The 27,510-nt window shown below is 45.7% G+C and overlaps 2 protein-coding genes across 2 annotated transcripts in view; one reads left to right on the plus strand and one right to left on the minus strand.

Moving 5' to 3' along the window:
- The window catches only part of EGFL8 (EGF like domain multiple 8), a 309,298-nt gene that overhangs the window by 141,076 nt on the left and 140,712 nt on the right, over positions 1 to 27,510 (plus strand). The gene's annotated exons all lie outside the window — the stretch shown is intronic.
- Positions 1 to 27,510, minus strand: part of LOC137528756 (complement C4-B-like) — a 158,322-nt gene that overhangs the window by 81,603 nt on the left and 49,209 nt on the right. Inside the window, exons 13-17 of the mRNA XM_068250296.1 lie at positions 23,411 to 23,596; positions 20,127 to 20,309; positions 16,746 to 16,898; positions 3,954 to 4,077; positions 2,811 to 2,879 (exon numbers count right to left, since the gene is read on the minus strand). Of these exons, the coding sequence (XP_068106397.1) occupies positions 2,811 to 2,879; positions 3,954 to 4,077; positions 16,746 to 16,898; positions 20,127 to 20,309; positions 23,411 to 23,596 (715 nt within the window). The remainder of the gene's footprint in view (positions 1 to 2,810; positions 2,880 to 3,953; positions 4,078 to 16,745; positions 16,899 to 20,126; positions 20,310 to 23,410; positions 23,597 to 27,510) is intronic.

The following is a 27,510-nucleotide window of genomic DNA, read 5'->3' on the forward strand; positions in this document are numbered from 1 at the left end:
GTTGTCTCAGAATAACTGAAGTGGGATATTACTTTTATTAATCCTCTTCTCACTTTTTTCTGTTTTAAGGGCTTTTAAAGACAGGAGATTTGGACACCTACCAGAGGCAGAAGTTTGGGCGCCGCCATAGGCGCCCATTGAACCATTTAATGACAACCAGACTTATAAAACGTCCTGCTAGAGCCACTTAATGGCTCCAGGAAGTTGTTATAAGTCAAACAGTGCTGCTGCCACTGTGCGCGTGCACATGCCCATGCCTGCACGTGCGCGCTCCCGCATGTGCACATGTGTTCCCGTGCGTGCTCCCGCACATGCACCCGCACATGCACGTGTGTTCCCGTGCACGTGAGATTAGTGAGAAAAAAAAACACCATAGAAAAAATACACCTTTATTTCCAAATAATATATTGTCACCATACTTTGTACTAGGGACATTCATTAAAATCTTGTGATAACCAGGACAAATAGGCAGATAAAATGTGTGGGTTTTATGCACAGTAGAACTGTTTATATTAAAACTATAGGGGATGCAATTGGAGAAAGTGTATTTTTTCATTTTTTTCCTTTGTTTTTCCCTTTAAAATGCATAGAAAATAAAGTAATTACTGAAAACAAATATCAACCCCAAAAAGCCTAATTGGTGTGGAAAAAAACAAGATATAGATCATTTCATTGTGATTAGTAGTGATTAAAGAGACACTGAAGCGAAAAAAAATGTATGATATTATGATTTGTGTAGTACAGCTAAGAAATAAAACATTAAGATCAGATACATTAGTCTAATTGTTTCCAGTACAGGAAGAGTTGAGAAACTCCAGTTGTTATCTCTATGCAAACAAGCCATTAAGCTCTATGACTTTCAAAGTCGTGGAGAGGGCTGTTATCTGACTTTTATTATCTCAACTGTAAGTAAACAAATGTCTTTTTCTCTGCCAGAGGAGAGGTCATTAGTTCACAGACTGCTCTGAAAGAATCATTTTGAATGCTGAGTGTTGTGTAATCTGCACATATTAGAGAATGCTGCAATGTTAGAAAACACACTATATACCTGAAAATAAAAATATGAGAATATTTTCTTTGCAGCTAAACTTCTAGTAATTATTCATAGTACACAACCAATTCATTATATCATATTTTTTTTTTCGCTTCAGTGTCTCTTTAAGCTATTGGCAAATAAAAGGGATGAGCACTGAAAGATGAAAATCGCTCCTGACCGCTAGGGTGAAAACACCTTTAGGGTGAAGTGGTGAAATTCCGGCATGGAGAGGGAAGGGCGTTTAGCCATGGAGGGTGGGTAGATAAGGGATTCATAAGGCGTGGGGGGTGGTTAAGGTTAGCCGTGGAGGGACGGTGGTTAAGGTTAGGCATGGGAGGTTAAAGTTAGCCGTGGAGGGTGGGAGGTGGATAAGGTTAGCCATTGGTTAAGGCTAGGTGTAGGGGGTGGGTGGTTAAGGTTAGCCATGGAGGGGTGGGTGGTTAAGGTTAGCCATAGGGGGGTGGGGGGAAGGTTAAGGCTTGGCGTGGGTGGTTAGAGTTAGCCATGAGGAGTGGTTAAGTCTAGGCGTGGGGGGTGGTTAAGGTTAGCCATGGGGGGGTGGGTGGTTAAGATTAGGCGTGGGGTGTGGGTTGTTAAGGCTAGCCATTAGGGGGTGGGGGGTTAAGGTTAGCCATAGGGGGTGGTGGTTAAGGCTAGGCGTGGTGTTCGGTGGTTATGGAATTTTATGATTCACACATAGTTCTCTTATTTTTCGAGCTGCAAGCATCTGCCATCAAGGCTGAGTGGGGACGGTGCATCCTCGCATGCCGAGTAAAGTGGTTGCCTGATTAAGCAACCCACACCACCTACTTCTCTATCTCCTGGCTACATGTGATCAGAAACGTTCTATACCAGATTGTGTTCCTAGTGCCCCTGTGCTTTTTTCACATGTTTTGTACCCAGGCTACAAATGCATTCTGTTGCTGGGGGGGGGGGGGGGGGCAACAATGTGGTGCATGGCAGAGTGGCTTTGGGCCTGCAAGGTGAAGGGGGGGAATGGGCTCTGTCAAAACCCGGCCAAGGGATCTCTCTTGGCGAGACATCAGGGCCACTGTAAAAAAGTTGCATACAGTCTCTCGCTACAAGACCTGGTCAATAAGATGCTAATTTTTTCATGTGACCTGCAAATTTAATGCACATTTTATGCACCTGTGAACCGGGCCAATCAAAATAAATCGAAAGTAAGTTCTTTAGCCCCATTTCTAAATGTGTAAAACATGCATTAAATTAGCATACAAGCCTGAATTATTAGCTTCTCATTGTAAAATTAATATATTGCAGCAGAACTCACAAGGAAAGTTTGATCTGTTTGATCAAGTGATAAATTTGTAAAGCTCTGATTGGCTATGATCACTTCCTGCTTTAGCTAGCTTGCACAGGAAACAAAAGCTGCACATGACTGGAATTAACAAATCAGAGGCTTACAAATCAGTCACCTGACCAAGCTGATCACATAGGTCTCCATGTGTTCTGCTACACTAGTGCTGGTTATAGCTAGGAGAACTCATGGATAAGCAAGTGATCAGTTTGGTCAGGTGATAGGTATGCAGGTCTCTGATTTGCTAGACACGGCCATGTGCTAAAGCAGGATTTGATTACAGCAAATCAGAGCTTTGCAAATCTATCAGCTGATCAAACAAATAACATGAGTTCTCCTAGACATGACCAACCATTATTATTCTACACTCCAACAATTTTACTCTTTTGAAAAGATTAACACCTAACACTCTAACAACTAAAAAATACTTCTAAGTCCTAGATTATACCCACTTACTTTTTTGTTTGGTAAGCGATGCAAAGTCTAGGGATCTTTTCTTCCTCTGCGGCTCTCTGCAGCCAAATCCTTCAGAATAAAACAAAATGTCAAATTGGCCTAACACACAACATGTCTCTTTAAACTGCAGTCCCACTTTTGCTAATAAAATAGCACTTCTCTCAGTTTAGATCTAAATATTACAATGATATTGGTAGGCCTTTATTCAGATTTCCTCCCTTGATTTATGAGCAGAGATACAAGCAAACACCCTTAAAGCTCACCTGAACTTTTGCACAGCACACAATGAAAAGTGTTCATTCAATTTCTTTGAGCTGCATGTGTTTATTTAGCTACATCAGCGTGTAATTAGCCTTATCAGTAGTTGTGACTCTCATCATGGCTTTTCCTACGCAGGAAAAAACTAAGGATTAAAGGACAACTGAATTGAGAGGTATATGGAGGCTGCCATATTTATTTTCTTTTAAGCAATACCAGTTGCCTAACTGTCCTGCTGATCCACTGCCTCCAATACATTTAGCCATAGCCTCTGAATAAGCATGCAGCAGATCAGGTGTATCTGACATTAATGTCAGATCTGACAAGATTAGCTGCAAGCTTGTTTCTGGTGTTATTCAGACACTGCTGCAGCCAAATACTGTAAATCAGCAGGGCTGCCAGGCAACTGGTATTGTTCAAAAGGAAATCAATATGGCAGCCTCCATATTCTTCTCACTTCAGTTGTCCTTTAACCCTATCTGTGCTTCCTTGAAGTTAATCCAGTTAAAACGCCAGTTTATTTAAAGATTTCCATAAATTGTAATGAAGATGTTTTTCCTCTAAGGTTTATCATGCTATGCCTAACCTTTTAGAGCAAAGAGGAAGCTCTGAGTTCAGATCTACTTTAATGAAGCATCCTGTGGCATTTGTCCGTGTTAGTGGCACTGAGCATAAATGAGATGAACCAGAGTTGTAGTGACATGACACAACTTCCTCCTCTGTGAAGCCCCGCCCCCTTTTCAGCTATGTCATATCTGGTGTAAAATGCTGTACTGTGTGAACCTGCCCTGTTCCCGTCCAGAGCAGCAGGAGTTACACATCCTGGGTCACAGATTTTATCTGAACAGAAGTATATAAGGGGAGAGGAAAAAATGAAATTCTCACCAAATAAGTCACTGTAGCCGGCAGAACAAACAAAGGCCACTCCGGCATCCATAAAGACAGACTTAAAGTCCCTCCCTCCTCCAGGACTGCAGCCCAAGTCATAATCATTCATGGCCTTGAATACCTAAAGAAGAAGAGGAGCCGACATATATTCTATGAGAGGATGAAGAGCACAATTATGTCAACAGACTTTCTTCCTATTGAGGGACGAGGAATAATTGTTGTGAAAGGTTTCTGGCTAGCTCTCAAACCATTTTGTAAAGACTACATGACCAATGCCGTGGCACTGATCATGTCTGGCCAGCCTAATTTTCCATTTTCTCCTGAGGTAGTACACTCAGGCAGGGATCACACTTGATGGGAATCGCAGATGATTCCCCAAAAGCGTTTTGCCCCAGAACTGTGCATTTTGCATTGTTTTAACTCGTGTTTTTTTTTTCTTTTTTTACAGTAGCCACTGATTTCAGTGAAAACCCACATGCACAGTGGCGGCAATACGCTGGGGCACTTGATCCCCCCCTCCCTCCCCCTGGGAATCACTGTGCCCCCTTGAGTGCCTCCCCCTCCTCAGTAACTTATAGTTTACTGCTCCCAGGCTCCAGCAGCGTACACTGAACAGGGTAGGGTCTTTAAAAAAAAAATCTCCATGTCAACTTGAGTCTGTGTAGGTGTTAAAGGGACACTTAAGTCAAACAAAACAAAAAATGAGTTTTACTCACCTAGGGCTTCCAATAGCCCCCTGCAGCTGTCCGGTGCCCTCGCCGTCTCCCTCCGATCCTCCTGGCCCCGCCGGCAGCCACTTCCTGTTTCGGTGACAGGAGCTGACAGGCTGGGGACGCGAGTGATTCTTCGCGTTCCCAGACATATTAGCACCCTCTATGCTGCTATATGGTATATGATATATGCTATAGCAGCATAGATGGCACTATTGTGGCCAGGAACGCGAAGAATCACTCGCGTCCCCAGCCTGTCAGCTCCTGTCACCGAAACAGGAAGTTGCTGCCGGCGGGGCCAGGAGGATCGGAGGGAGATGGTGACAGCACCGGACAGCTGCAGCGGGCTATTGGAAGCCCCAGGTGAGTAAAACTCATTTTTTTTGTTTGACTTAAGTGTCCCTTTAAATAAACCAATAGTCTTATCTATTTGTCATAAATATATCACAATCCTTACAAGATCTATTGTAATTAATGTATCTGGATGACATTTACATTTTCATAAAATCTCTCTAACTGCTCCCGATTGTTTGTTCTAATGCTGTTAAAAACAGGTATAGAGTCTAAAGAATGCTTAGTAGCTGAAAGCTTGCTGTTTTTCATATAAATTAGCCAATAAATGGTATGATCCTAATTCAAAACCTCCTGTCTGTAAAATGTAATCTCTAGTCTGCAGCAATACTTAACCAGTTCGCATCTAGACCTTGTTTTCAACTTATTGACCAGAGCAGTTTTGACAGTTTAGCTATGTCCCTATTTAATCAGAAATAACTTTATCCGTACTTATGACACAGAAATGAAATATATATTGTTTTTTTCAAAACAAACTAGGCTTTCATTGTATGCCATTTTTTTCCCTCAAACAATTTTTTCTTCTATGAATTTTAATGGGAAAACAAAGAAAAAAATTAAAAAAACATGTATTTCTCAGTTTTACCAATTCCAGTTTAAAAATAAAAAGTGCTACTGTATATAAAAAAACACAAATTTTGTTTGGCTATTCTTACTGCTTTTCACAAAACTTAGATTATGTTCCTGTCACAATTTATGGTGAAGATATCTGATTCTGAAATAATGCTACAGAGTGTTTTTTTCACTATGAAATGAGAAAATAAAAGTATTTTTAATAGTAAAAATCAATTTCATTGGCTCAGGAAACATATGTTCCCATTCACCAATTAGTCCTGCATCAGATAGTGCTAGAAATGTGCACAGGAGCATGCCCAATCCGGCACAGCACTGCTTGGTCAGTAGATCTACTGACCTGTGGCTTAGATCAGTGTTTCTCAACATTTTATTGGTATGTACCCCTTTTAACACCGTGTACTGACGAAGTACCCCCTAGCATAGTAAACATTATCACAAGTACCCCTTGACAAATATATATTTAATCACAGTGCATGATAAATGGTTCTAAACCATGTCCAAGCATTTAATATTGCTTTTAATTAGCTAAAGTACTAATTTAGAGTTGTTTATATCAGATTTGTAATTTTCTTAAACTCTAAATGTGTTGTTCTTAGCTAAGTATATGAAGCCCGAGTACCCCCTGGAACCATCAGAAGTACCCCCTGGGGTACGCGTACCACACGTTGAGAACCTAGGGCTTAGATGAAGTCCCAGAGGACGTATATCTACTGACCTGTGGACAAAGTGGTTAACTACTAAGGAATTACACACACTATGGCTTCAATTCATCAAAGGGTGTTCGATAACAAAATCCCAGTCCCTAACCACTTTACCCTCACGCGTACGCATTTCTTCGTCCCTTTTTCTATCCTTTCACCACCAGGGACGGAAAAATGCGTACTTTCCACGCTCCCGCCGCTGCCCGCGCCCCTGCTCGCTCTAGTGCGCACTCCCGCTCATAAACACGCCGCCGGCCGCTCGCTGGAGATCAATGAATGGGAAAATCCATTCCCTTTCCTTGATCTAAGCCCTGCAATGATCCGCTGCTTCTCCGATAAGCAGCGCGATCATTGTGAAAAAAACCCCCGTTTCCCAGCCTCCTAGTAATTCCTGCAAGCGTTACTGTTGCCATCTTGTGGCCAAATAGTAAAACTACACCCTAAAGCATTTTTCACATACAAATAAATTAGTTTTACACAAAAAATTAACTCCTTACCTCCCAAACTCCCCAATTTTTTTTTTTTTTTTTGTAATTAAAAAAAAAAATTACAATAAAAAAAATACATAAATAGTTACCTTAGGGAATGAACTTTTTAAATATTTATGTCAAGAGGGTATAACACTGTTACTTTATAAACTACGGGCTTGTAATTGGGGATGGACGCAAAACTGAAAAAAATGCACCTTTATTTCCAATTAAAATATTGGCGCCAAACATTGTGATAGGGACATAATTTAAACGGTTTTATACCCGGGACAAATGGGCAAATACATTTCATGGGTTTTAATTACAGTAGCATGCATTATTTAAAAACTATAAAGGCCAAAAACTGAAAAATAATTTTTTCCCACATTTTTTCCTATTTTCCCATTAAAACACATTTAGAATAAAATAATTCTTGGCATAATGTCCCACCTAAAGAAAGCCTAATTGGTGGCAAAAAAAAACAAGATATAGTTCATTTCATTGTGATGAGTAATGATAAAGTTATAGACGAATGAATGGAAGGAGCGCTGAAAGGTGAAAATTGCTCTTGTGCTCAAGGGGTAAAATCCCTCAGTTGTGAAGTGGTTAAAATACCGCATTCGGTATTTTACACTTCACTGTGCTAATTCATCAATATTTTCACATGTGCGGTAGAGGTTCCTTAAAGGGATACTGTAGGGGGTCGGGGGGAACATGAGTTGAACTTACCAGGGGCTTCTAACGGTCCCCCGCAGACATCCTGTGCCCGCGCAGTCACTCACCGATGCTCCGGCCCCGCCTCCAGTACACTTCTGGAATTTCTGACATTAAAGTCTGAAAACCACTGCGCCTGCACGCCCGTGTCCTCGCTCCCGCAGATGTCACCAGGAGTGTACTGCGCAGACACAGACCATACTGGGCCTGCACTGTGCGCTCTTGATGACATCAGAGGGATCGAGGACACGGCAACGCAGGCGCAGTGGTTTTCAGACTTTAAAGTCTGAAATTCCAGAAGTGAACCGGAGGCGGGGCCGGAGCATCGGTGAGTGGCTGCGCGGGCACAGAATGTCTGCGGGGGACCGTTAGAAGCCCCGGGTAAGTTCAACTCATTTTCCCTCGACCCCCCTACAGTATTCATTTAAGTTACCAACTACTAGGCTTCAATTCATCAAAGGCCGTTTGAGAACAGCAGAGCAGCTTGGAATGTCTGTGTTGTTACAAGCTGCCTTACAATAGAAGGCATCCAGACATCCCTTTAGATGTAAACATTTCTTATATTTACTGTTTTTTTATACTGCCTCTGCTGCTCTGAATCTGTCCATCAGCCTTTCTTAACATTTTACTTAATTGCCACAACTTAGATTAACTTTCCAAAGACATTACAAATGCCATGCTTGTTGATCTCACAACTAGCAACTTTGCATTTTCAAACAGGGACTCAAAGGGTTACACCACCAAAGGGAACTTGGAAAATATATTTTGTCCTGTTCTCTCTGCTCACTGCCTGGGGGGTCTGTTTCACTGGAGAAGCCTGTTTGACCTATCAGAGGCACTTGCAGGAGAACAGGGGCTGTTTCTATTGGCTGCCTACTCCTGTCAATCATGAGGACATCCACAGAAAGGCATTGGAAGCTAGTTACCTACAGGGGAGAGCTGGAGATAATCACCCAATGTGTTAGCAAATGCTGTAAGCTTGATGAATTGACATTTGCTTACATTTTACTGACGTGTGGAGATAATCACCGCACAAGGCGGTAATTTATCTCATTGCTCTGTAATTTCAGCTTTTCATGCTGTAACAGCTTTGATGAATTAACATTTTCTTAAGTGCTCCACAAAGTCAGCTGTTTTCAGCATTACCGCATGCGGTAATGCTTGATGAATTGAAGCCTATGTGTCTCTCCCTCCTGCCCATTTCCCCTCCACTTGCTTGTAGAGTTGTCAGACACATTCTGGGGGCTGGAATGATTTGTCTGTGATCTGTCCACACATGAGCAGTTTGCTAGCAAGTAAAGGAGGCCATACATCTAACGATGAAGGGCAGATTCGACCAGGAGACAAATCTCTCTCTGATTGGTGAGAGATCTGTCAGCTGCACATACATTGCAGGCCGATCGATTTCAGCATGAAATCTTGCAGTAATCAGTCTTGCGACGCCGCTTTGTCACCTCGCCACCCCAGGCACTGTGCCCTCTAGTGTAACATGTGCCTCCTTGGTGCCTGTGCATGAATACCTTACCTGTCAGTGTCCGCCACTGGCTCTGTACTCTTCCTCACTCGCGCATGCGCCCCATGTGGTTGCCGGCAACTACATGGGGGACATATATGTGATGAAGAGCGCAATAATGGAGCCAGCGGCGGCTGACAGGTAAAGTATACATGCACAGGTAACAAGGGGGCACATTGTACACTAGGGGAGACAACACCTGGGGTTCCATTGCAATTTTCATCCGATTTGATTATAATCATCGAAACGGATGGTCTATAAGCCACCAAGTCACCTGATTAAGTGGTTAAGGTATGGCCACCTTAACCACTTAAGGACTGCAGTCATAAAACCCCTTAACCACCCTGGCGTTCTATTAAGATCGCCAGGGCGGCTGCGGGAGGGTTTTTTTTTAATTAAAAAAAAACTATTCCATGCAGCCAACTGAAAGTTGGCTGCATAAAAGCCCACTAGAGGGCGCTCCGGACGCGTCATTCTGATCGCCTCCGGCAATCAGAATTAACAAGGAAGGCCGCAATGAGCGGCCTTCCTTGTTTTGCTTACCAGCCGCCTCCGATCCAGCCCTTAGCGCTGGCCGGAACTGTTTGTTCCGGCTACGCTGCGCTCGGGCGGCTGGGAGGACCCTCTTTCGCCGGCGATCAGGTAGCACGCGCGGCTGGCAAAGTGCCGGCCGCCTGTGCTCTTTTTGTATTTCATGAAAATAGGCCCAGCAGGGCCTGAGCGGCAGCCTCCGGCGGTGATGGACGAGCTGAGCTCGTCCATACCGCCCAGCAGGTTAAAGAGAAACTCCAACCTAGAATTGAACTTTATCCCAATCAGTAGCTGATACCCCCTTTTACATGAGAAATATAATGATTTTCACAAACAGACCATCAGGGGGCGCTGTGTGACTGATTTTGTGCTGAAACCCCTCCCACAACAAGCTCTGAATACCGCGGTACACTGGGCAAACTGCCACAATGTAACAATGTTCACAGACAGGAAATGGCTGTTTACAGCTGTCTGTAACAGCCAGAACAGCTAGAAACAGCTACATAACCTGCCCACAGTAACAATGTCACCATGTAATACATGTCAGAATGTGAATCTGGGAGAGGAAATATTTTACAATGAGCAAACACTGACTAAATCATTTATACATAATTATGGTAAAAAATGAAGCACTTTTTTTACTACATTATTTTCACTGGAGTTCCTCTTTAAGGACCAGACAATTTTTTTTCCATTCAGACCGCTGCAGCTTTAACGGTTTATTGCTCGGTCATACAACCTACCACCTAAATGAATTTTACCTCCTTTTCTTGTCACTAATACAGCTTTCTTTTGGTGCTATTTGATTGCTGCTGTGATTTTTAGTTTTTATTATATTCATCAAAAAAGACATGAATTTTGTCAAAAAATTATTTTATTTTTTTTTACTTTCTTTGTAGACATTTTTCAAATAAAGTAACATTTCTATATAAATTCTTGTCCAAATTTATTGTGCTACATGTCTTTGATAAAAAAAATTCCAGTAAGTGTATATTTATTGGTTTGGGTAAAAGTTATAGCGTTTACAAACTATGGTGCAAAAAGTGAATTTTCCCATTTTGAAGCATCTCTGACTTTTCTGAGCACCTGTCAGGTTTCATGAGGGGCTAAAATTCCAGGATAGTATAAATACCCCCCAAATGACCCCATTTTGGAAAGAAGACATCCCAAAATATTCACTAAGAGGCATGGTGAGTTCATAGAAGATTTTATTTTTTTATCACAAGTTAGAGGAAAATGACACTTTGTGACAAAAAAAATTAAATAAAAAAAAGTTTCCATTTCTGTTAACTTGACTCACCATGCCCCTCTCTGAATACTTTGGGGTGTCTACTTTCCAAAATGGGGTCATTTGTGGGGTGTGTTTACTGTCCTGGTATTTTGGGGGTGCTAAATTGTAAGCATCCCTGTAAAGCCTAAAGGTGCTCATTGGACTTTGGGCCCCTTAGCGCACCTAGGCTGCAAAAAAGTGTCACACATGTGGTATCGCCATACTCAGGAGAAGTAGTATAATGTGTTTTGGGGTGTATTTTTACACATACCCATGCTGGGTGGGAGAAATATCTCTGTAAATGGACAATTGTGTGTAAAAAAAATAAAAAACATTGTCATTTCCTACAGTACAAGACTAACCTGCTGCAGTTCCACACTGCCCTTGCTCCTGCGAAGCAGAAATACTTTACCAAGCTCATCGGAGTACAAGCTTCCAATCCCCGGCATCTTTTTGGCACCTTCAACTCCCTGCTTAAACCCACCCTCCATTTCCTCCCTCTCTGCAACAGACTTAGCCACCCACTTCACCAACAAAATAGTCTCCATCCGTCAAGAAATATCCAATCTTCAATCTTCACCTCCCACCCGCACACAACCAACTCCTCCTCCACCCTATCCTCTCCTCACCTCCTTCACTCCTACTACCATTGAGGAAGTCAACCACCTACTGCAGACTTCCCATACCACTACCTCCCCCCTTGACCCTATCCCTTCTGATCTACTTCAGCCTCACTTCACGGATTTGGCCTCAGTCCTCACCACCCTGTTTACCTCTCCCTATCCACAGGCACCTTCCCCTTAGACTTCAAGCAGGCCACAGTACTGCCCCTGCTCAAGAAACCCTCCCTCGACCCCTCGCTACCCTCCAACTACCGCCCGATCTCCCTCCTCCCCTTTGCCTCAAAACTTCTTGAGTGTCTGGTTCACAAACGCCTGACCCAGTACCTCAATGCCAACTCACTACTAGACCCACTACAATCTGGATTTCGGCCTGCCCACTCAACTGAAACGGCTCTCACCAAAGTGGTCAATGACCTTGCCTTAGCTAAAGCTGAAGGTAAATACTCCGTTCTCCTCCTCCTTGACCTTTCAGCAGCTTTTGATACAGTAGATCATCCCCTACTCCTCCAGTCCATGGGCATTCACGATCTAGCCCTGACCTGGCTTTCATCCTACCTCTCCAACTGCTCCTTCACGACCGCCTTCAATGAGTCCTCGTCCACCCCAACCACCTCTCAGTGGGAGTCCCCCAAGGCTTGGTCCTTGGCCCCCTACTGTTCTCCCTATACACATCCTCCATTGGCAAGGTTATCTCCTCCATGGGTTTTAACTATCATCTGTATGCAGATGACACCCAAATCTACCTCCACACCCCTGACATATCCACCACTACCATGGACAAGGTCTCCTCCTGCCTTTCTGCCATCTCCTGGATCAGTGCAGATGTACTCTTCTGTATATGATGTTTCTCCACTCCACCACCTGTATGCACTCAAGGTGCAAACAAATGAACAGGGATGTTTTTAGTGGATAATATCAATTCCTTTATTTTCTGGATAAAAGCAGTACAGGGTATACAGGGTGGGCACTTACTTCAAGAGGGTCCTAATCCGCTTAGGACCCTCTTCCGCTTCTAACGCTTCCCACTGTACGTGGTACTAGGACCTCACCAATCGACCCTTCCTCCGTGCTGCCCGCTCTTGAGCATTTTAGGGGCCCAAAACCGTGAGGAGTAGTCTGGAAACCAAATACCTCAAAATGACTGTTCAGGGGTATAAGCATCTGCAAATTTTGATGACAGGTGGTCTATGAGGGGCTGAATTTTGTGGAACTGGTCATAAGCAGGGTGGCCTCTTAGATGACAGGTTGTATTGGCACTGAAGTGCAGGAAGCGCAGGATGTTCTCAAATCGTGCAAGTGTATAAGAAATTTTGGCTAGGGTTCAAGATGTATAAATCAGATAGTAGAAATTTATTGATGAATACACAAATGACACAATTTCATAGCTTGATTGCATGCAAAAATCAGCTTCATAAAATGATCAGTAAAAACTTGCGGAGCATCTAGGCACCAACAATGAGATGCTCTAACCTTGACAGCAACTATCTAATCTAGGCCGGCATCATGCGTCCATCCATACATCCATACAATGGCGCCCACTCACTCCTAAGCGTTGCTCAACTTAATTGCAGTGCGTGATGCTTGAAAGGCTACTCCCATAGGGGAAACTGAGTCCACCTGCACAGCAGCGATAATCAATTTGATAAGCAATAATCTCCACAGGGATAAAGAATAGCTTCCAGGTAGAAAGTCACTCTTACCACCTCCGTTGTAGCTTGCTGTGTGGGTACCCACTTGATGATGCTGCACGATGTCCCATATGGTGAGAGGACGGCACAGCCATCCAGCTTGTGTTGAGCATGTGCTCAGGCAGTCCCTCTTAGAGCGGTGGCCGAAATGAGATGTGCCCAACCAGGGCAATGCCTCAATGCTGCGCCAGGAAGGCAGTATCAGCTGTCGGCTGTGTTCCGCTACTCCAAGCCGCGATCTGCAATGGCGGCACGCATGGAGTGGTGTATTGACGGCTCCAGAGTCGGTTCATCCGCTGGTGTGGATGTGACGTGTGCGTGGTGCACTAGGCTCCGCCCATCGACGCGTTTCCCGCCCCTCACAGGCGATTCGTCAGGATGTACTGATGGACGTACTCCTTCCTTTATACGACGTGCATTCCTTCACTCCTCCTCCTATCTAGCAACTGTTGCTAATATACACTGCAGCTCCGTAGAAGTAATGGGGGCTCTAGAAAGTCCCAATACTCTCCCAATGTCCTCATATTTCACGCTTCACAGGCAAACAATGCTCCACTCCACTTTGTAATGATGGTTTTTATAACATTATAGTTCTTTTTAATCCAATTATGCGGCCACACCAGCACTGTCCTTAATCTCGTTTTATTTCAATTTAACATGGAGGGAGAGCCACGGGGGAGGGAACTTTTATAGATTGTGTTCAAGGCATGTAGTTACATGCCTCGAATTCACTCTGAATATGACATACTTATCACATCTGTTATACTTTCATTCACTCATTGGTTTATACTCTCACTCACCTATTGCTAACTACACATAAGTAGTCTCGGTTGTGTCTCTATCTCTTTCTAGTATAGATCTGTTTTTTCAGGTATGACTTTAAATTGAAGTCATTATTCAAACCATAGGGGCTAAGAGTTTGAGTCGAAAGATCCACATCCCCTCTTTACACAATAGTTCATTGGTCATGTCACCTCTCCGCCTAGACATATTCAATTTGTAGATACCCTTAAAGGGAACCTTAACTGAACAGGGGGTAAAGAGTTTTACTTACCTGGGGCTATTACCAGCCCCCTGCAGCAGTCCTGTGCCCTCGGCGCCGCTCTGGAATCCTCTGGTCCCCCTCTGTCACTTAGTTTCGTTTTTGACGACTCACCAGTCGCCGGCCGCCATGCGTATTATTGGACGCAATAACCAATGCAATTAGCGCTATTGCGGACCGCAACGCATACAAAAATACGCGTTGCCGCATTCCGCACGCGTAGATATGCGGCAACGCGTATTTTTGTACGCGTTGCGGTCCGCAATAGCGCTAATTGCATTGGTTAATGCGTCCAATAATACGCATGGCGGCCGGCGACTGGTGAGTCGTCAAAAACGAAACTAACTGACAGCGGGGGACCAGAGGATTCCAGAGCGGCGCCGAGGGCACAGGACTGCTGCAGGGGGTTGGTAATAGCCCCAGGTAAGTAAAACTCTTTACCCCCCGTTCAGTTAAGGTTCCCTTTAAACAGTGTACCTTGCAGTCTACTCCCATGTTTAGTGGCATAATGTCTGCCTAGGGTCGTATCCACATCCCCATTTATAATACTGCACATATGCTCAAGGATACGGACTTTCAAAGCCCTTTCAGTCATCCCTATGTACATAAGGCCACATGGGCAGGATATCATATAGACAACATTTTCAGTGTCTCAAATCGTGACCTGGACATGGCAGCAGAGAACATGGGCATGTGATGTATTGGGTGCGTAGACCAATAAGACCGCAATACATTCTTTTTGACTAGACCCATGTTAAGGAGAAGGCCCCCAAAAAATGTTACATTTGGAAACTTGGAGTGGTTTCCACCGAAAAGGCTGGGAATAGTAGCTTCTTGGATTGGTGGTTGCGTATTGTGTGGCATAACGGTTGGTCTCAGCCACAATTAAGTCGTAGAGACCAGCAGTGATCAGAAAAAAAAATTCTGTCACTGCGGTGGGGCGGGAGAGGGTTTGGCCGGGTGATCAGAAGCCCGCAGGGGGCAGATTAGGGCCTGATCTGATGGATAGGAGTGCTAGGGGGTGACAGGAGGTGATTGATGGGTGTCTCAGGGTGTGATTAGAGGGGAGAATAGATGCAAGCAATGCACTGGCAAGGTGATTGGGGGGGGGTGTCTGAGGGCAATCTGAGGGTGTGGGCGGGTGTTTGGGTGCCTGCAAGGGGCAGATTAGGGTCTGATCTGATGGGTAGCAGTGACAGGGGGTGATGGGTGATTGATAGGTGCCAGCAATGCACTGGCGAGGTGATAGGGGAGGGGTCTGAGGGCAATCTGAGGGTGTGGGCGGGTGATTGGGTGCCCGCAAGGGGCAGATGAGGGTCTGATCTGATGGGTATGATGGGTGCAGTGACAGGTGGTGACGGGGTGATTGATTGGTGATCAGTGGATGATTAGAGGGGAGAACAGATGTAAATATTGCACTGGGGAGGTGATAAGGGGTGGTCTGAGGGTATGGGCGGATGTTTGGGTGCCCACAAGGGGCAGATTAGGGTCTGATCTGATGGGTAGCAGTGACAGGGGGTGACAGGGTGATTGATAGGTGACTAGGGTGTGATTAGAGGGGATTTTATACTAATAAAAAGGATATATGTAGCAAAAAACTGAAGAAACTTGAAGAGTTTATATGCAAAAATACAAAATATTTTTTATTGAAGACACTTGTGCAAAAATATTTATAAAAAGTATCCGTCAGGGAACATTTTCCATAGCAGAGAATGGCAAAAATGCATCAGTTGTTAACATCAAGATTAGTGCAGTTGTGCAAATTGAGGCGACAACGTCGACTTGTTTCGGGATAGACCCTTCATCATGCCTCCACAAATAGAGACAAATCTGTATAGTTAACACATGTTCTTAATAAACATCTGGACAACATGAAGCCAGGTATAACCGCTCATCCAATTTTCAGACACGGGAACCGCACAAGGCAGGAGCTGGGGAGAAATGGCCATTCTTCTTCTCCAGCTCCTGCCTTGTGCGGTTCTTCATATTAAAGAGGAACTCCAGTGAAAATAATGTAATAAAAAAAGTGCTTTATTTTTACAATAATTATATATATATATATAGATTTAGTCAGTCTTTGCCTATTGTAAAAACTTTCCTCTCCCTGATTTACATTCTGACATTTATCACATGGTGACATTTTTACTGCTTGCAGGTGATGTCGGTGGAAGTAGCTGCTGCTTGCTTTTTTGGCAGTTGGAAACAGCTGTAAATAGCCGTTATTTCCCACAATGCAACAAGATTCACAGACAGGAAACTGTCAGGACCATGGTCCTCACAGTTTTCTGTGGGAGGGGTTTCACCACAGTATTAGCCATACAGAGCCCCCTGATGCTCTGTTTGTGAAAATGAATAGATATCTCATGTAAGGGGGTATCAGCTATTGATTGGGATAAAGTTCAATTCTTGGTCACAGTTTCTCTTTAACTACTTTTGGACCGCGGTGATAGAAATCTACGCTCTGTTTTGGTGGGTTCCTGGCTGGCTGGGCGTCGATTCAATCACCGTCCGCAGCGCGCATTCGCCGTTTCTGCCACTCCCCCGACGATCGCGCCACTCAAATAATTCTCTAAGCTTTGGAGCATGGACTCTAAGCTCCTCACCTTGCCGGGGGTCATCTTGTTCTTGGAATTCAGAAGGTAGACGGCCGTGTCCACAGCAGACAGAGACACCGACATTTTGTCATCAGTCTCCACAGTCAGCTGGAAAGGAGAGGATGGCTGGATGCTGTTCACTACGTTTGTTGTGATGTATAGCTGAAAAAAAATGAATAAAGCACTTCAAATTAAAGTGGGATAAAACTCTGACATAACATTCAATAAAAATGTGTTTTCTTACTTTTTTATTACCCAAAGTACAGTTAATCTGCTCTGGAAGCTGCCATTGCATTTTAGTGCATAGCTGCTGTATTTATATATTCAAATCTATCTAGTGATCACTTCTGAGCTTTTTCTGCTTCTCAGCTCACTACATCTCAGTTTTGGTTCGCTAATGTTTACTAAATGTATCTGACAAAGGAATGTAAACAAAAGATAATGGGGATTATTCACTAACGTAAACAACCTGCACGCTACACGCGCTAGTGGCAGCATATCGTGCATAATTAAGCTCAGTCTGAGGAGTGTGCGCGCACGCAATGCTGCGGTAGTGCAGCATAGGGCGCGCTGGTAACTTACGCCCGCTCCTTGCCAATAACTGGCGCTCCACTTGTCCCGCCCTGAGCCCCTTCCGGTCCAGTGACTTTAAAGGACATGATACTTATACTTTGAATGGCCCAATAGACTGCCTGTCAAGTGACAAGTGCCAGGCAAGTCAAGTGACAGGCAGCCTATTGGGCCAATCGAAGTGCAGGGTTCACTTCCTTTAACCTCCCTGGCGGCCTATTAAAACCGCCAGGGGGCAGTGCAGCACTTTACATTTTATTTTTTAATCAGAGCAGCGGCATCCCCCACCCTCTCTGATCGCCTCAGGCGATCAGCGCAAACAGGAAATCCCGTTCGCCATGGTGACGATTGTCATGGACGTCATGACGTCATCGGGAGTCGTCATGACGTCATCGGGAGTCCCGATCCACCCCTCAGCGCTGCCTGGCGCTGAAAGGCCAGGCTGCGCAAGGGGTCTGGGGGGGGGGACACGGCGGGTAGCGGCGAATCGGCAGCAAACGGGAAGTACACGCAGCTAGCTAAGTGCAAGCTGTGTGTACAAAAAAAAAATTATGCAAATCGGCCCAGCAGGGCCTGAGAAATCCTCCTGCGTGGCATAGCCCGTGCTCAGCACAGGCTTACCACCAGGGAGGTTAAAGTCACCTGACCCGATGGGGCTCAGGGCAGGACAAGTGGAGCTCCCGTTATTGGCAAGGATTGGGCAACAGTTAACAGCGCTCGCTATGCTGCTGTAGCACATCATAGCATGCGCCTAAGCTTGCACTCCTCTGACTGAACTTAATTACGCATGCTACGCTGCCACTATCGTGCGGAGCATGCAGGGCCTTAAAATTGAGGCGCGCTGATTTAATAGCTTGAGTGGCAGGAGGATACTCACGCTATTTTTACATCAGTGAATCAAACCCGATGTTATCACCTGTTCGGATGCGGCCAGAAGCTTTCCACTGAAGTACAAATTGTTGTGTTTAACTGATTGAATGCTGTTCTGCTACATTTTTTTTTGTGGTAGGGGGTTTAAAGAGAGTCTGAAGCGAGAATAGATCTCGCTTCAGACCTCATATATAGCAGGGGCACGTGTGCCCCTGCTAAAACGCCGCTATCCCGCGGCTTAACGGAGGTCCCTTCACCCCCAAATCCCCTCCGTAATGCGGGGGAGCGCTTCCGCATTGGGGCAGGGCTAACCGCCGAAGCCCTGCCCCACGCGCGTCTGTCAGCGCGTATCTCCGCCTCTCCCCCGCCCTTCTCAGTCTTCCTTCACTGAGAGGGGCGGGGGAGAGGCGGCAATGCGCGTCTGATAGACGCGCTGGGAGGCAGGGTTGCAGCCGTTAGCCCTTGCCTCCAGGTAGCAGAATCTGCGACCAAGAAGACGACCAAGGTTTGCGGGGGGTGGGTTGGGGGGGTCAGGGACCCTCGTGCAGCCGCGGGATAGCGGCGATTTAGCAGGGGCACACATGCCCCTGCTATATATGAGAGCTGAAGCGAGATTTAGTCTCGCTTCAGTGTCTCTTTAAGGCTGTAAATAATCTTTTAGAGCAGAAATAAAATGCTGAGTTTCATACCACTTTAATTTAAATATCACCCACAAACGTATTACATTCAGTGCCAGGCGTCATAAATTGTTGATTTCTGTACATCACATGGCACGGGATCATAAAGGCACAGCATCTCTGGTGCCCTAAGCTCCACCCTCTGCCAAACCCGCAATCCCCATACGAATGCAGGTTCATGGGTTTGCCTGCTGCAAGTGTGCTGCTGTGCTGGCTGCCCCCATTCCCGTCCCGCTCATTTGGATTCCGATACTCAATTCCGATCAGGTCTTGGAAATCAGAAAATGGAAATCGTAAATCTGAATTACCGCAACGCTCTAATTTTAGACCAATCACAGAACTTGGACGTGTTGGACCAATTAGAGATTTCAGGGTTTTTTTTCTGCAAAAAAAAAAAAAAAATCGGATTACCACTGTCATTTTAGACCAATCACAAGATTCTGGTTTCCACATTTTTTGTTGCCATTTTTGCATTCAGTAATGCAAAAAAATGACAGATAAAATACGCCACAGAAGTTGGGAAATGGGAAAACCTGGCTTCCTTTATTGGCCCGTCCACACTTGTGTGGATGCAGAACGGAAACGGAACACGCATACGCGAGGCCGATGTGTTCCGTCCATTCTGCATCCGCTTTGCGCTAATACACCCGACTGTTCCGTCAGCCCGTACGCATCACTGCTCACCTGTCTTGCTGCCACATGATTGTCCCGCCGCTCGGTCCCTTCCACAGCCTGGAGGCCAGCAGAAGCATGGCTCTCCATAGGCTGCAACAGGCCAAATCCGCTTCCAGCATTTCTGCAGAGCTTTAACAACGTATCCCACTGATACGTTTTTAAAACAAGTGTGAACCGGCCCTTACGCCAGCTCCACACTGAAGATTGGATTACCACAATAGTAAGCGGTAATCCCCATCTAGCATCAGGCCAAGCAGGAAATCTATGGCGTGCATGGAAGCGTATTTCTAAAATACGCTTCCGCACATGCACAACGCTGATAACTGCGGCGGGTTTTTTAAATGTACTATAAATGTTACCATAGACTTACATGACTTCTGGTCCGACGGAGATCGCCGCAGGAGCCACGCGGTAACGTAAGTATTAAAGCGCTTTAGGGCACTTTTGGCGCAGCGTACCGCAACGTGTGAAGTGTGAACTCCTCCATAGACTGGCATTAGGATGCGGTATATTTACCGCAACTCACCGGCCCCTTAATCTACTTTAGGGGACCTGCTGGGTTCCCCTAAAGTAGACTAGCACCAAGCTTCGTGCTTACCTTGCCTTCACACTCATCCGTCACATCCACCCACACTGAGTTGGCCACAAGCTCAGAGCTCAGGAAGTAGTAGGCAACAATCCGGAAGGATGGAATCATTCTGGTGGTGACGGGAATATTGATCGTCATGAAGTCACTTCTGTCAAGGAATTGCACGTCCAGGATCTGACCCTTGTTCATAACCTAAATGATGAGAATACCACAGAGCCGATCAGTGTTAGTATTTATCATAAGTGCATTTTATGCTTATCTGATTGATGTAGAATTCATGATCAGGTGTGTGTTAGCCTCCTGAGCGTTCTGGACGAGCTGAGCTCGTCCAGAGACGCTGGAGGGTGCCGCTCAGGCCCTGCTGGGCCGATTTGCTCCAAATAAAAAGGAGCACACGCAGCCGGCACTTTGCCAGCCGCGTGTGCTACCTGATCGCAGCGCGGCGATGCGCCGCGTGCAGCGGCGAAAGAGGGTCCCCCCAGCCGCCTGAGCCCAGCGCAGCCGGACCAAACAGTTCCAGCCAGCGCTAAGGGCTGCATTGGAGGCGGCTGACGTCCATGACGTCACTCCGCTCGTCGCCATGGCGACGAGGAAAGCAGAACCGCTCATCGCGGCCCTTCTTGTTACTTCTGATCGCCTCCGGCGAAAGAGGGTCCCCCCAGCCGCCTGAGCCCAGCGCAGCCGGACCAAACAGTTCCTCTAGTGGGCTTTCATGCAGCCCTCTAGTGGGCTTTCATGCAGCCAACTTTCAGTTGGCTGCATGAAATAGTTTTGTTTTTTTATTAAAAAAACAAAAACATCCCGTCGCCAGCCTGGCGATCTTAATAGAACGCCAGGCAGGTTAAAGGACAACTGATGTGAGAAGTATATGGAGGCTGCCATATTTATTTCCTTTTAAACAATACCAGTTGCCTGGCTGCCCTGCTGATCTCTTTGGCTGCAGTAGTGTCTGAATCAGACCAGAAACAAGCATGCAGACAATCTTGCCAAATCTGACAATAATGTTAGAAACACCTGATCTGCTGCATGCTTGTACAGGGTTTATGGCTAATACCTGAGGTGACTTGTGAATTGATGAGATAGACATGGGTATGTATAGTGCCAAGCACACTAATAACTATGCTGTGTTCCTTTTTTTCTTTCTCTGCCTGAAAGAGTTAAATATCAGGTATGTAAGTGGCTGACTCAGTCCTGACTCAGACAGGAAGTGACTACAGCGTAACCTCCACTGATACGAAATTCCAACTATAAAACACTTTCCTACCAGAAAATGGTTTCTGAGAGCAGGAAAGAGATAAAAAGGGTCAATAGTTCATATATTTTTAGCTCTGGCATACTTCAATGAATGTGTCATTGAGCAGAGACCATGAAACAGTAAAAACTTAAAAAGTAGATTTAAACATAAAATAAAACTGGAATATCTTAAAAAGTCAATTTTAAGAGGAGGATAGATACAATTGTTTATTTCATTCGTTTATTTCGCCTCGGGTGTCCTTTAGGCCTCTTTCACAATGGGACGTTGCGTTTGATGCAACATTAAAGTCGCACAACGTGCCCCTAATGCAGCGCATGTAGGTTATGAAACTGGATGTTATTTTGCACTGCGTTATGTGTCTCTTGGTGCGCATGCGTTACATTAAAAAAAAAAAAACATTACTGAGCATGTGCAACACACATAACGCAGCAAATTTATAGCTAAACGCACAGCATGCAGCACTCTAAATATTACTACACGTTACACACAACACAACGTGTGCACTGTGAATGCCGCACAGACTTTGTATTGCTGTGCGTTAGTCTGCGTTAAAACATTTTCTAACGTGCGACTTTAACGTCCCGCTGTGAAAGAGGCCTTAAGGGGGTTCTGTGTTAGTCAAAAAGTAAAACAAGCTGACACTTACCTGGGGCTTCTATCAGCCCCCTGCAGCGGTGATGTCCCACGCCGTCCTCTCCCGATGCACCTTTCCCCGCCGCCGATCCCCGTGTAATCACGCGAGTGATTACACTGCGGCTGCGCGGCCGAGCTCTCGCTCCCGCACGCGTCATCAGAGCTTACTGCGCAGGCGTAGTACAAGAAGACTTCGTACTGCGCCTGCGCAGTAAGCTCCCGATGACGCGAACGGGAGCGCACATTATTTGGCTATGCCAGACAAATAATGCCCGGTGCTGGCGGCAGGGAACGGATGATGAGAGGAGGACGGCGTGGGACATCACCGCTGCAGGGGGCTGATAGAAGCTCCAGGTAAGTGTCAGCTTGTTTTACTTTTGGACTAACACGGAACTCCTTTAGCCCACTTGAGGCCACTTGTTAATTTTACAGAGCCACAATGATCTATGGATTAATGTGACTCTAATGTGGCTTATTCATCTAAAGTATGATTGAACTTTGCTGAATATATTTTTTTTCTGTTATGTGCCCCAGTGGGCCCACCAGCTAACCATTGTGCCCCCTTCATGCCTCCTCACCCAAAAATGTGAAGCTGGAGCCGCCACTGCACCTATCTAATGATACATCCATTTTTGATGATTGGGTAGTCATTACATGGGTGGTAAGGGGGTGTAGCCACATCCCACAAAGCCGCTATCTCTCATTCCCCCACGCCCCCAAGGCCGGTTCTAGCTGTTATGGGGCCCTGGTGCAAAATGAACCTGGGGACCCCCCTACCTGTAAGAGGTATTAGGGTCTTCTTTAACTCTGGTGCAAATTCTCCTCCATCCTTCCACAGTATTTACTGCTGCCCTAGTGGTGCCCCCATCGCACCCACCCCCACACAGTATTCCCTGATGGACCTAGTGGGCCTCTCATTAATGACAGGCACCATGTGGCTCCACCCTCACCCTGCATCATGTGGAATGCGACGCTGTTGCTGTTGTTACGGGAAGCCACAGGACTGAGCACCCATAGCTGATAATGTATGTTCCCTTCCCCCTGCTGCCCAGTGCCCTGTCCCTTCCACATAATTCTGTATCCGGCCCAAACGGTCAGCAGCTGTGACTCATATTGAGAGGAGGTGATAAGGGACACTTGGGGGGCCCCTATGGACTCTGGGTCCCTGGGGCAATTGCCCCCCTTGCCTGTATGGTAGTGCTGGCTTTGCCCGCCCACCTTCCCACACGCACACACATGTCACTCACCAGATTCCAAGCGGTCAAGCCAGATGGATGAGCAGCCGCAGAGTTGTGACCTCATGAGGTTTGGCCACACCCCCTTGCCACCCATCATGAGAAGAGACTTGCACTTCCATCAGCAGGCTTATGAGTATATTTATCTCCTCAAAGCACAGTTCACTCACCATGTAATAGATTTTCCCAACACTCGCAGCATGGGGGGTAATGGCTTTCAGCGTGACCTTCAAGTTTTCTCCAGGTTGCAGGACTTGGTTTGGAACATCAATAAGGAGGAAGCTGTTTGATGTGGAGCTGTAGGGAGTGAGACGTAATTTTTCCTCTTCTTTCCCATCTTTTCCTTCTAACTTGACCTGTTAGATACACATAACAATATGGGTGAGGTACAGGAGTGAGAAAGCAGACCTGTCACCACCCACATATCACTCCATGTATGACTATGCATCAACAGGAGAACAGAAACCCAGGAAAACAGCACCACTCCATAATTTGATTTGAAAAGGTTATATATACATATGATCTTTATTATATCCAAGGCCGGTTTTCTCATGAAGCATTGTGAAACCCTTGCATCAGGCGCAGAGATTACAGGGTTGGCATGCAGTCAGAGGAGGAGGAGAAGCGAGAAGAGAGCGAATGAGGTGAAGAGGCCATCATTGGGGAAAAGCAGCTTGTTGTGCTGTGTGAGGAGTCTGACAGTAAGGAGGGGGGAGGCGTGAGAGCAGCAGTGTATCATTTGACTTGCACAGCAGAAGGGAGGAGGTGGTGTCACAGACCGCAAGGCCGGTCTGCGGATGGGGTCAATCGATCAGCGTCAGAAATCCTCTCACACGGTAATTTTGTTCATCACAAAGGGTAACCCGACTTCGCAATTTGATGAACCGACTCGCGGAGGGAGTGTTTTGACGCCAACTGACTCACCTCACACATACAATTCAAAGATCTGCCACCAAGCGGGTTACACAGCCTGCTACTGTAATCATACTAGGACTTCGAGAACGCTCTGTTAACCCTTTGCGGTATGCAGGAACCTGGGTCAGATCGTTATATCTGGGCCGAGTTCACGCATGCGGGTTATAAATGTACACTTCTATTAAACACAGGGTAGCGAGTTCAGGAGAATAGGTACGATTGTGTATGTTCAGCAACAGGTCATAACCGCTAAACGATTTTTAAAACGTTTAATAACAAAAATGCATTACATACAGTTATATACACCAATTAACATATACACACAGAGCTTAAAAATAAAAGGGAATAAAATCAGAAAATTCTTACTTAGTTATGCTGAGCAGTCCATTTGGAGAATGAAGAAAAAGAGTCCAGTTTAAAAGTAGGCATTCATGTTAAGAGTCCTTGAACACAGCATGCGTCGGTTCTCCTTGAAACGCATGCCTGGACTTTCCTGGTCGATGGAATTTGGAGAACTGGGCAGGTTTAGTCCCGCCCCACTTTTATAGGACCTGAGTTTTGGGGCTGTCACTACCTGGAAAGTAGGTGTGTTTAACCCTCCTGGTGGTCTAATGATTTCCGCTAGGAGGCAGCGCAGCAGTTTTTTTTTTTTTTTTTAAATCATGTAGCGAGCCCAAGGCTCGCTACATGATAGCCGCTGCTCAGCGGCACTCCCCTGCCCGCTTCGATCGCCTTCGGCGATCTCCGATCAGGAAATCCCGTTCAAAGAACGGGATTTCCTGGAGGGCTTCCCCCCCATGGCGACGGGGCGGGATGACGTCGGCGATGTCATTGGGAGTCCCGATCCACCCCTCAGCGCTGCCTGGCACTGATTGGCCAGGCAGCGCACGGGGTCTGGGGGTGGGTCACGCGGCGCGACGGATAGCGGCGATCGAGCGCGGGGCTGGGGCGATCGGTGTGCTGACGCAGCCAGCAAAGTGCTAGCTGCGTTCAGCAAAAAAAAAAATTAAGCAAATCTACCCAGCAGGGCCTGAGAAAACCTCCTGCGCAGCTTACCCCGAACTACGTTCGGGGTTACCGCCAGGAAGGTTAAGGCAGGGTTATCTTCTGGCAGCCAGGTTGCCACCCCCAGACTCAGAGCAGGGAAATGTACCAATTATTAATAATCTGTGTAACTCCGCCCCAGATTGGCGCATCGCAAATCTGAGACTATATTCATAAAAGCGGCTTGCGACCCTGTATCAAACAAGGCTATACATGCCTAGTGTATCGCATTCGCTCTACGCAGGCCGGATAAAGTGGTTTCTCTACTGATTCCTGATAGCTAGAAAATTGTAATTCAGGTGAATGATAAAACTGATTTCTAGGTATCAGGAAATGTAATTTTGTCTTGCTGTGCCAAACCTATTTTGAATTATTAATAAATTAAAGTTCTCTTTGTTTGACCGTATGATTTTGGAGGGAGCTCTTATCTCAGCCAGTTTGAGCTAGTTTCGGGGACATGAGCTGTGTAGCCAAATGGCTCTGCCCAGGGGGTCGGCCACGTGTGAAATTCTTTTCCGACCTGACACAGGATGTGAGGGTGAGGGGCTGTGCTGTCAGTGGAAGAGAGCAAAGGAAAGGTATTTTGTTTTATTCTACCCAGGACTGACAATAATTGTGCAGGACCATACGAAAATCGTTGGCGATTGCGCACGACTTTCCGTAATGTTCGCCACAGGTGGCACTGCTGTCCTGACTGAGGAGGAAAGGAAGACGGCCAACTGGCTGAGGGCGATCAGTTTGCTTGTCACATACTCGCAGCCAGCTAGCGTGTTATTGTGTTGAGCTGCAGCATGACATGTCTCAAGTTGTTGCATGTGCTCCCTTGCCGACTGAGAACATTAAATGAAGCAGAGTAAATTGTCGGGTGCTGTGCGATCATTCCAAATCAGAGGAGGAAGAGGGGCGCTTCCTCACAAGTTTACCTCAGGTAGAAAAAAGTCTAGAAGACAAGACAAATAACATTTATAGCACTCTTTTCTCCTGGCGGACTCAAAGCGCCAGAGCTGCAGCCACTAGGACGCGCTCTATAGGCAGTAGCAGGGTTTGGGAGACTTGCCTAAGGTCTCCTGCTAAATATGTGCAGGCTTACTGAACATGCAGAGCTGAGATTCAAACCCAGGTCTCCTGTGTCAGAGGCGGAGCCCTTAACCATTACTCCATCCAGCCACATTAGAACCGGCCCTGATTATATCTGATCAGTCATTTTGAACAAAAATAGAACTTCATAATAATTCAACAAGTTTAAAAACATTTAAAACGTGATCCCGTAAGACTCACTGCCAGCAGTCCACCATTTGCTAAAAGGTGGCTGCACTCAATAACATATTACCAGCACTGGGAGATCAATAACTTAGCCCCGGGGGGTAAAACCCGGGTTCAGTAAGTGCACAGTGCTTAATACAATGCCTAAAGTGTCACTAGTCAAAATAACTAAAAACACAAAAAGTTGGAATGCAAAAATGTGCAAAAAAACATTCAAAATCACTGAAAAATGCTGATGCAAATAGAAGTGCAATTAGACATCTATGAGATGCATACATATGAGGTAAGCTAAAAGATTGGTCACTCATGCAGCCCATAGAAAAGTGCAAATGAATAGTGAGAAATACTTAGCCCAGAATGTTGGATACTGGTGCAGGCATCCGCGTGGCGGCAGAGAGAGACAGAGGATCCCCGCAAATGGACTCACTAGTTCCCCAGACCTCACCCCTCTTTATCAAGGAGAGAGGAAGGTTGACCCCCATTTCATATATGTCTAATTTCACTTTTCAGTGATAATGAATGTTTTTTGCACATTTTTACATTCAAACTTTTTGTATTTTTGGATGTTTTGACTAGTAACATTTTAGGCATTGTATTAAAGGGAGCCTTAACTGAAGAAAAAAAAAAGTGTTTAACTTACCTGGCCCCCTGCAGACATAATGAGAATGTTTTTTTTATTTCTTATTTGTTACATTACCTTGCTTCTAATTATACAGTACTGGAGGGGAAAAAACACAAAGACAACGGGAGCCCAAATGGTGCAGTATGTCTCAATAAATAGGTGTTCAAAAAAACCTCTGAAAAAGGGGTACTCACAAAGGTGGGTTGCACACAGGGCAACCGACCGCTTCAAGCAAGTGGAGTGTTTAAACCTGACTCCACTCAGGTATACCAGCAATCCTGGGTCTGGTCGCTCTCTTAGCAAAAAGATCCTGCGTACCTTGATTACCACAGGTGGTGGGATCCCACCTTGGTTCAGGTGCATAAGGTTCCCCACCCAGGCAAGTGTGTGTGGGGGGGGGGGATATGGCACAGACGTGGTAAAGAG

The sequence above is a fragment of the Hyperolius riggenbachi genome, chromosome 8, assembly GCF_040937935.1.
Source record: "Hyperolius riggenbachi isolate aHypRig1 chromosome 8, aHypRig1.pri, whole genome shotgun sequence".
In the NCBI taxonomy this organism is placed as follows: domain Eukaryota; kingdom Metazoa; phylum Chordata; class Amphibia; order Anura; family Hyperoliidae; genus Hyperolius; species Hyperolius riggenbachi.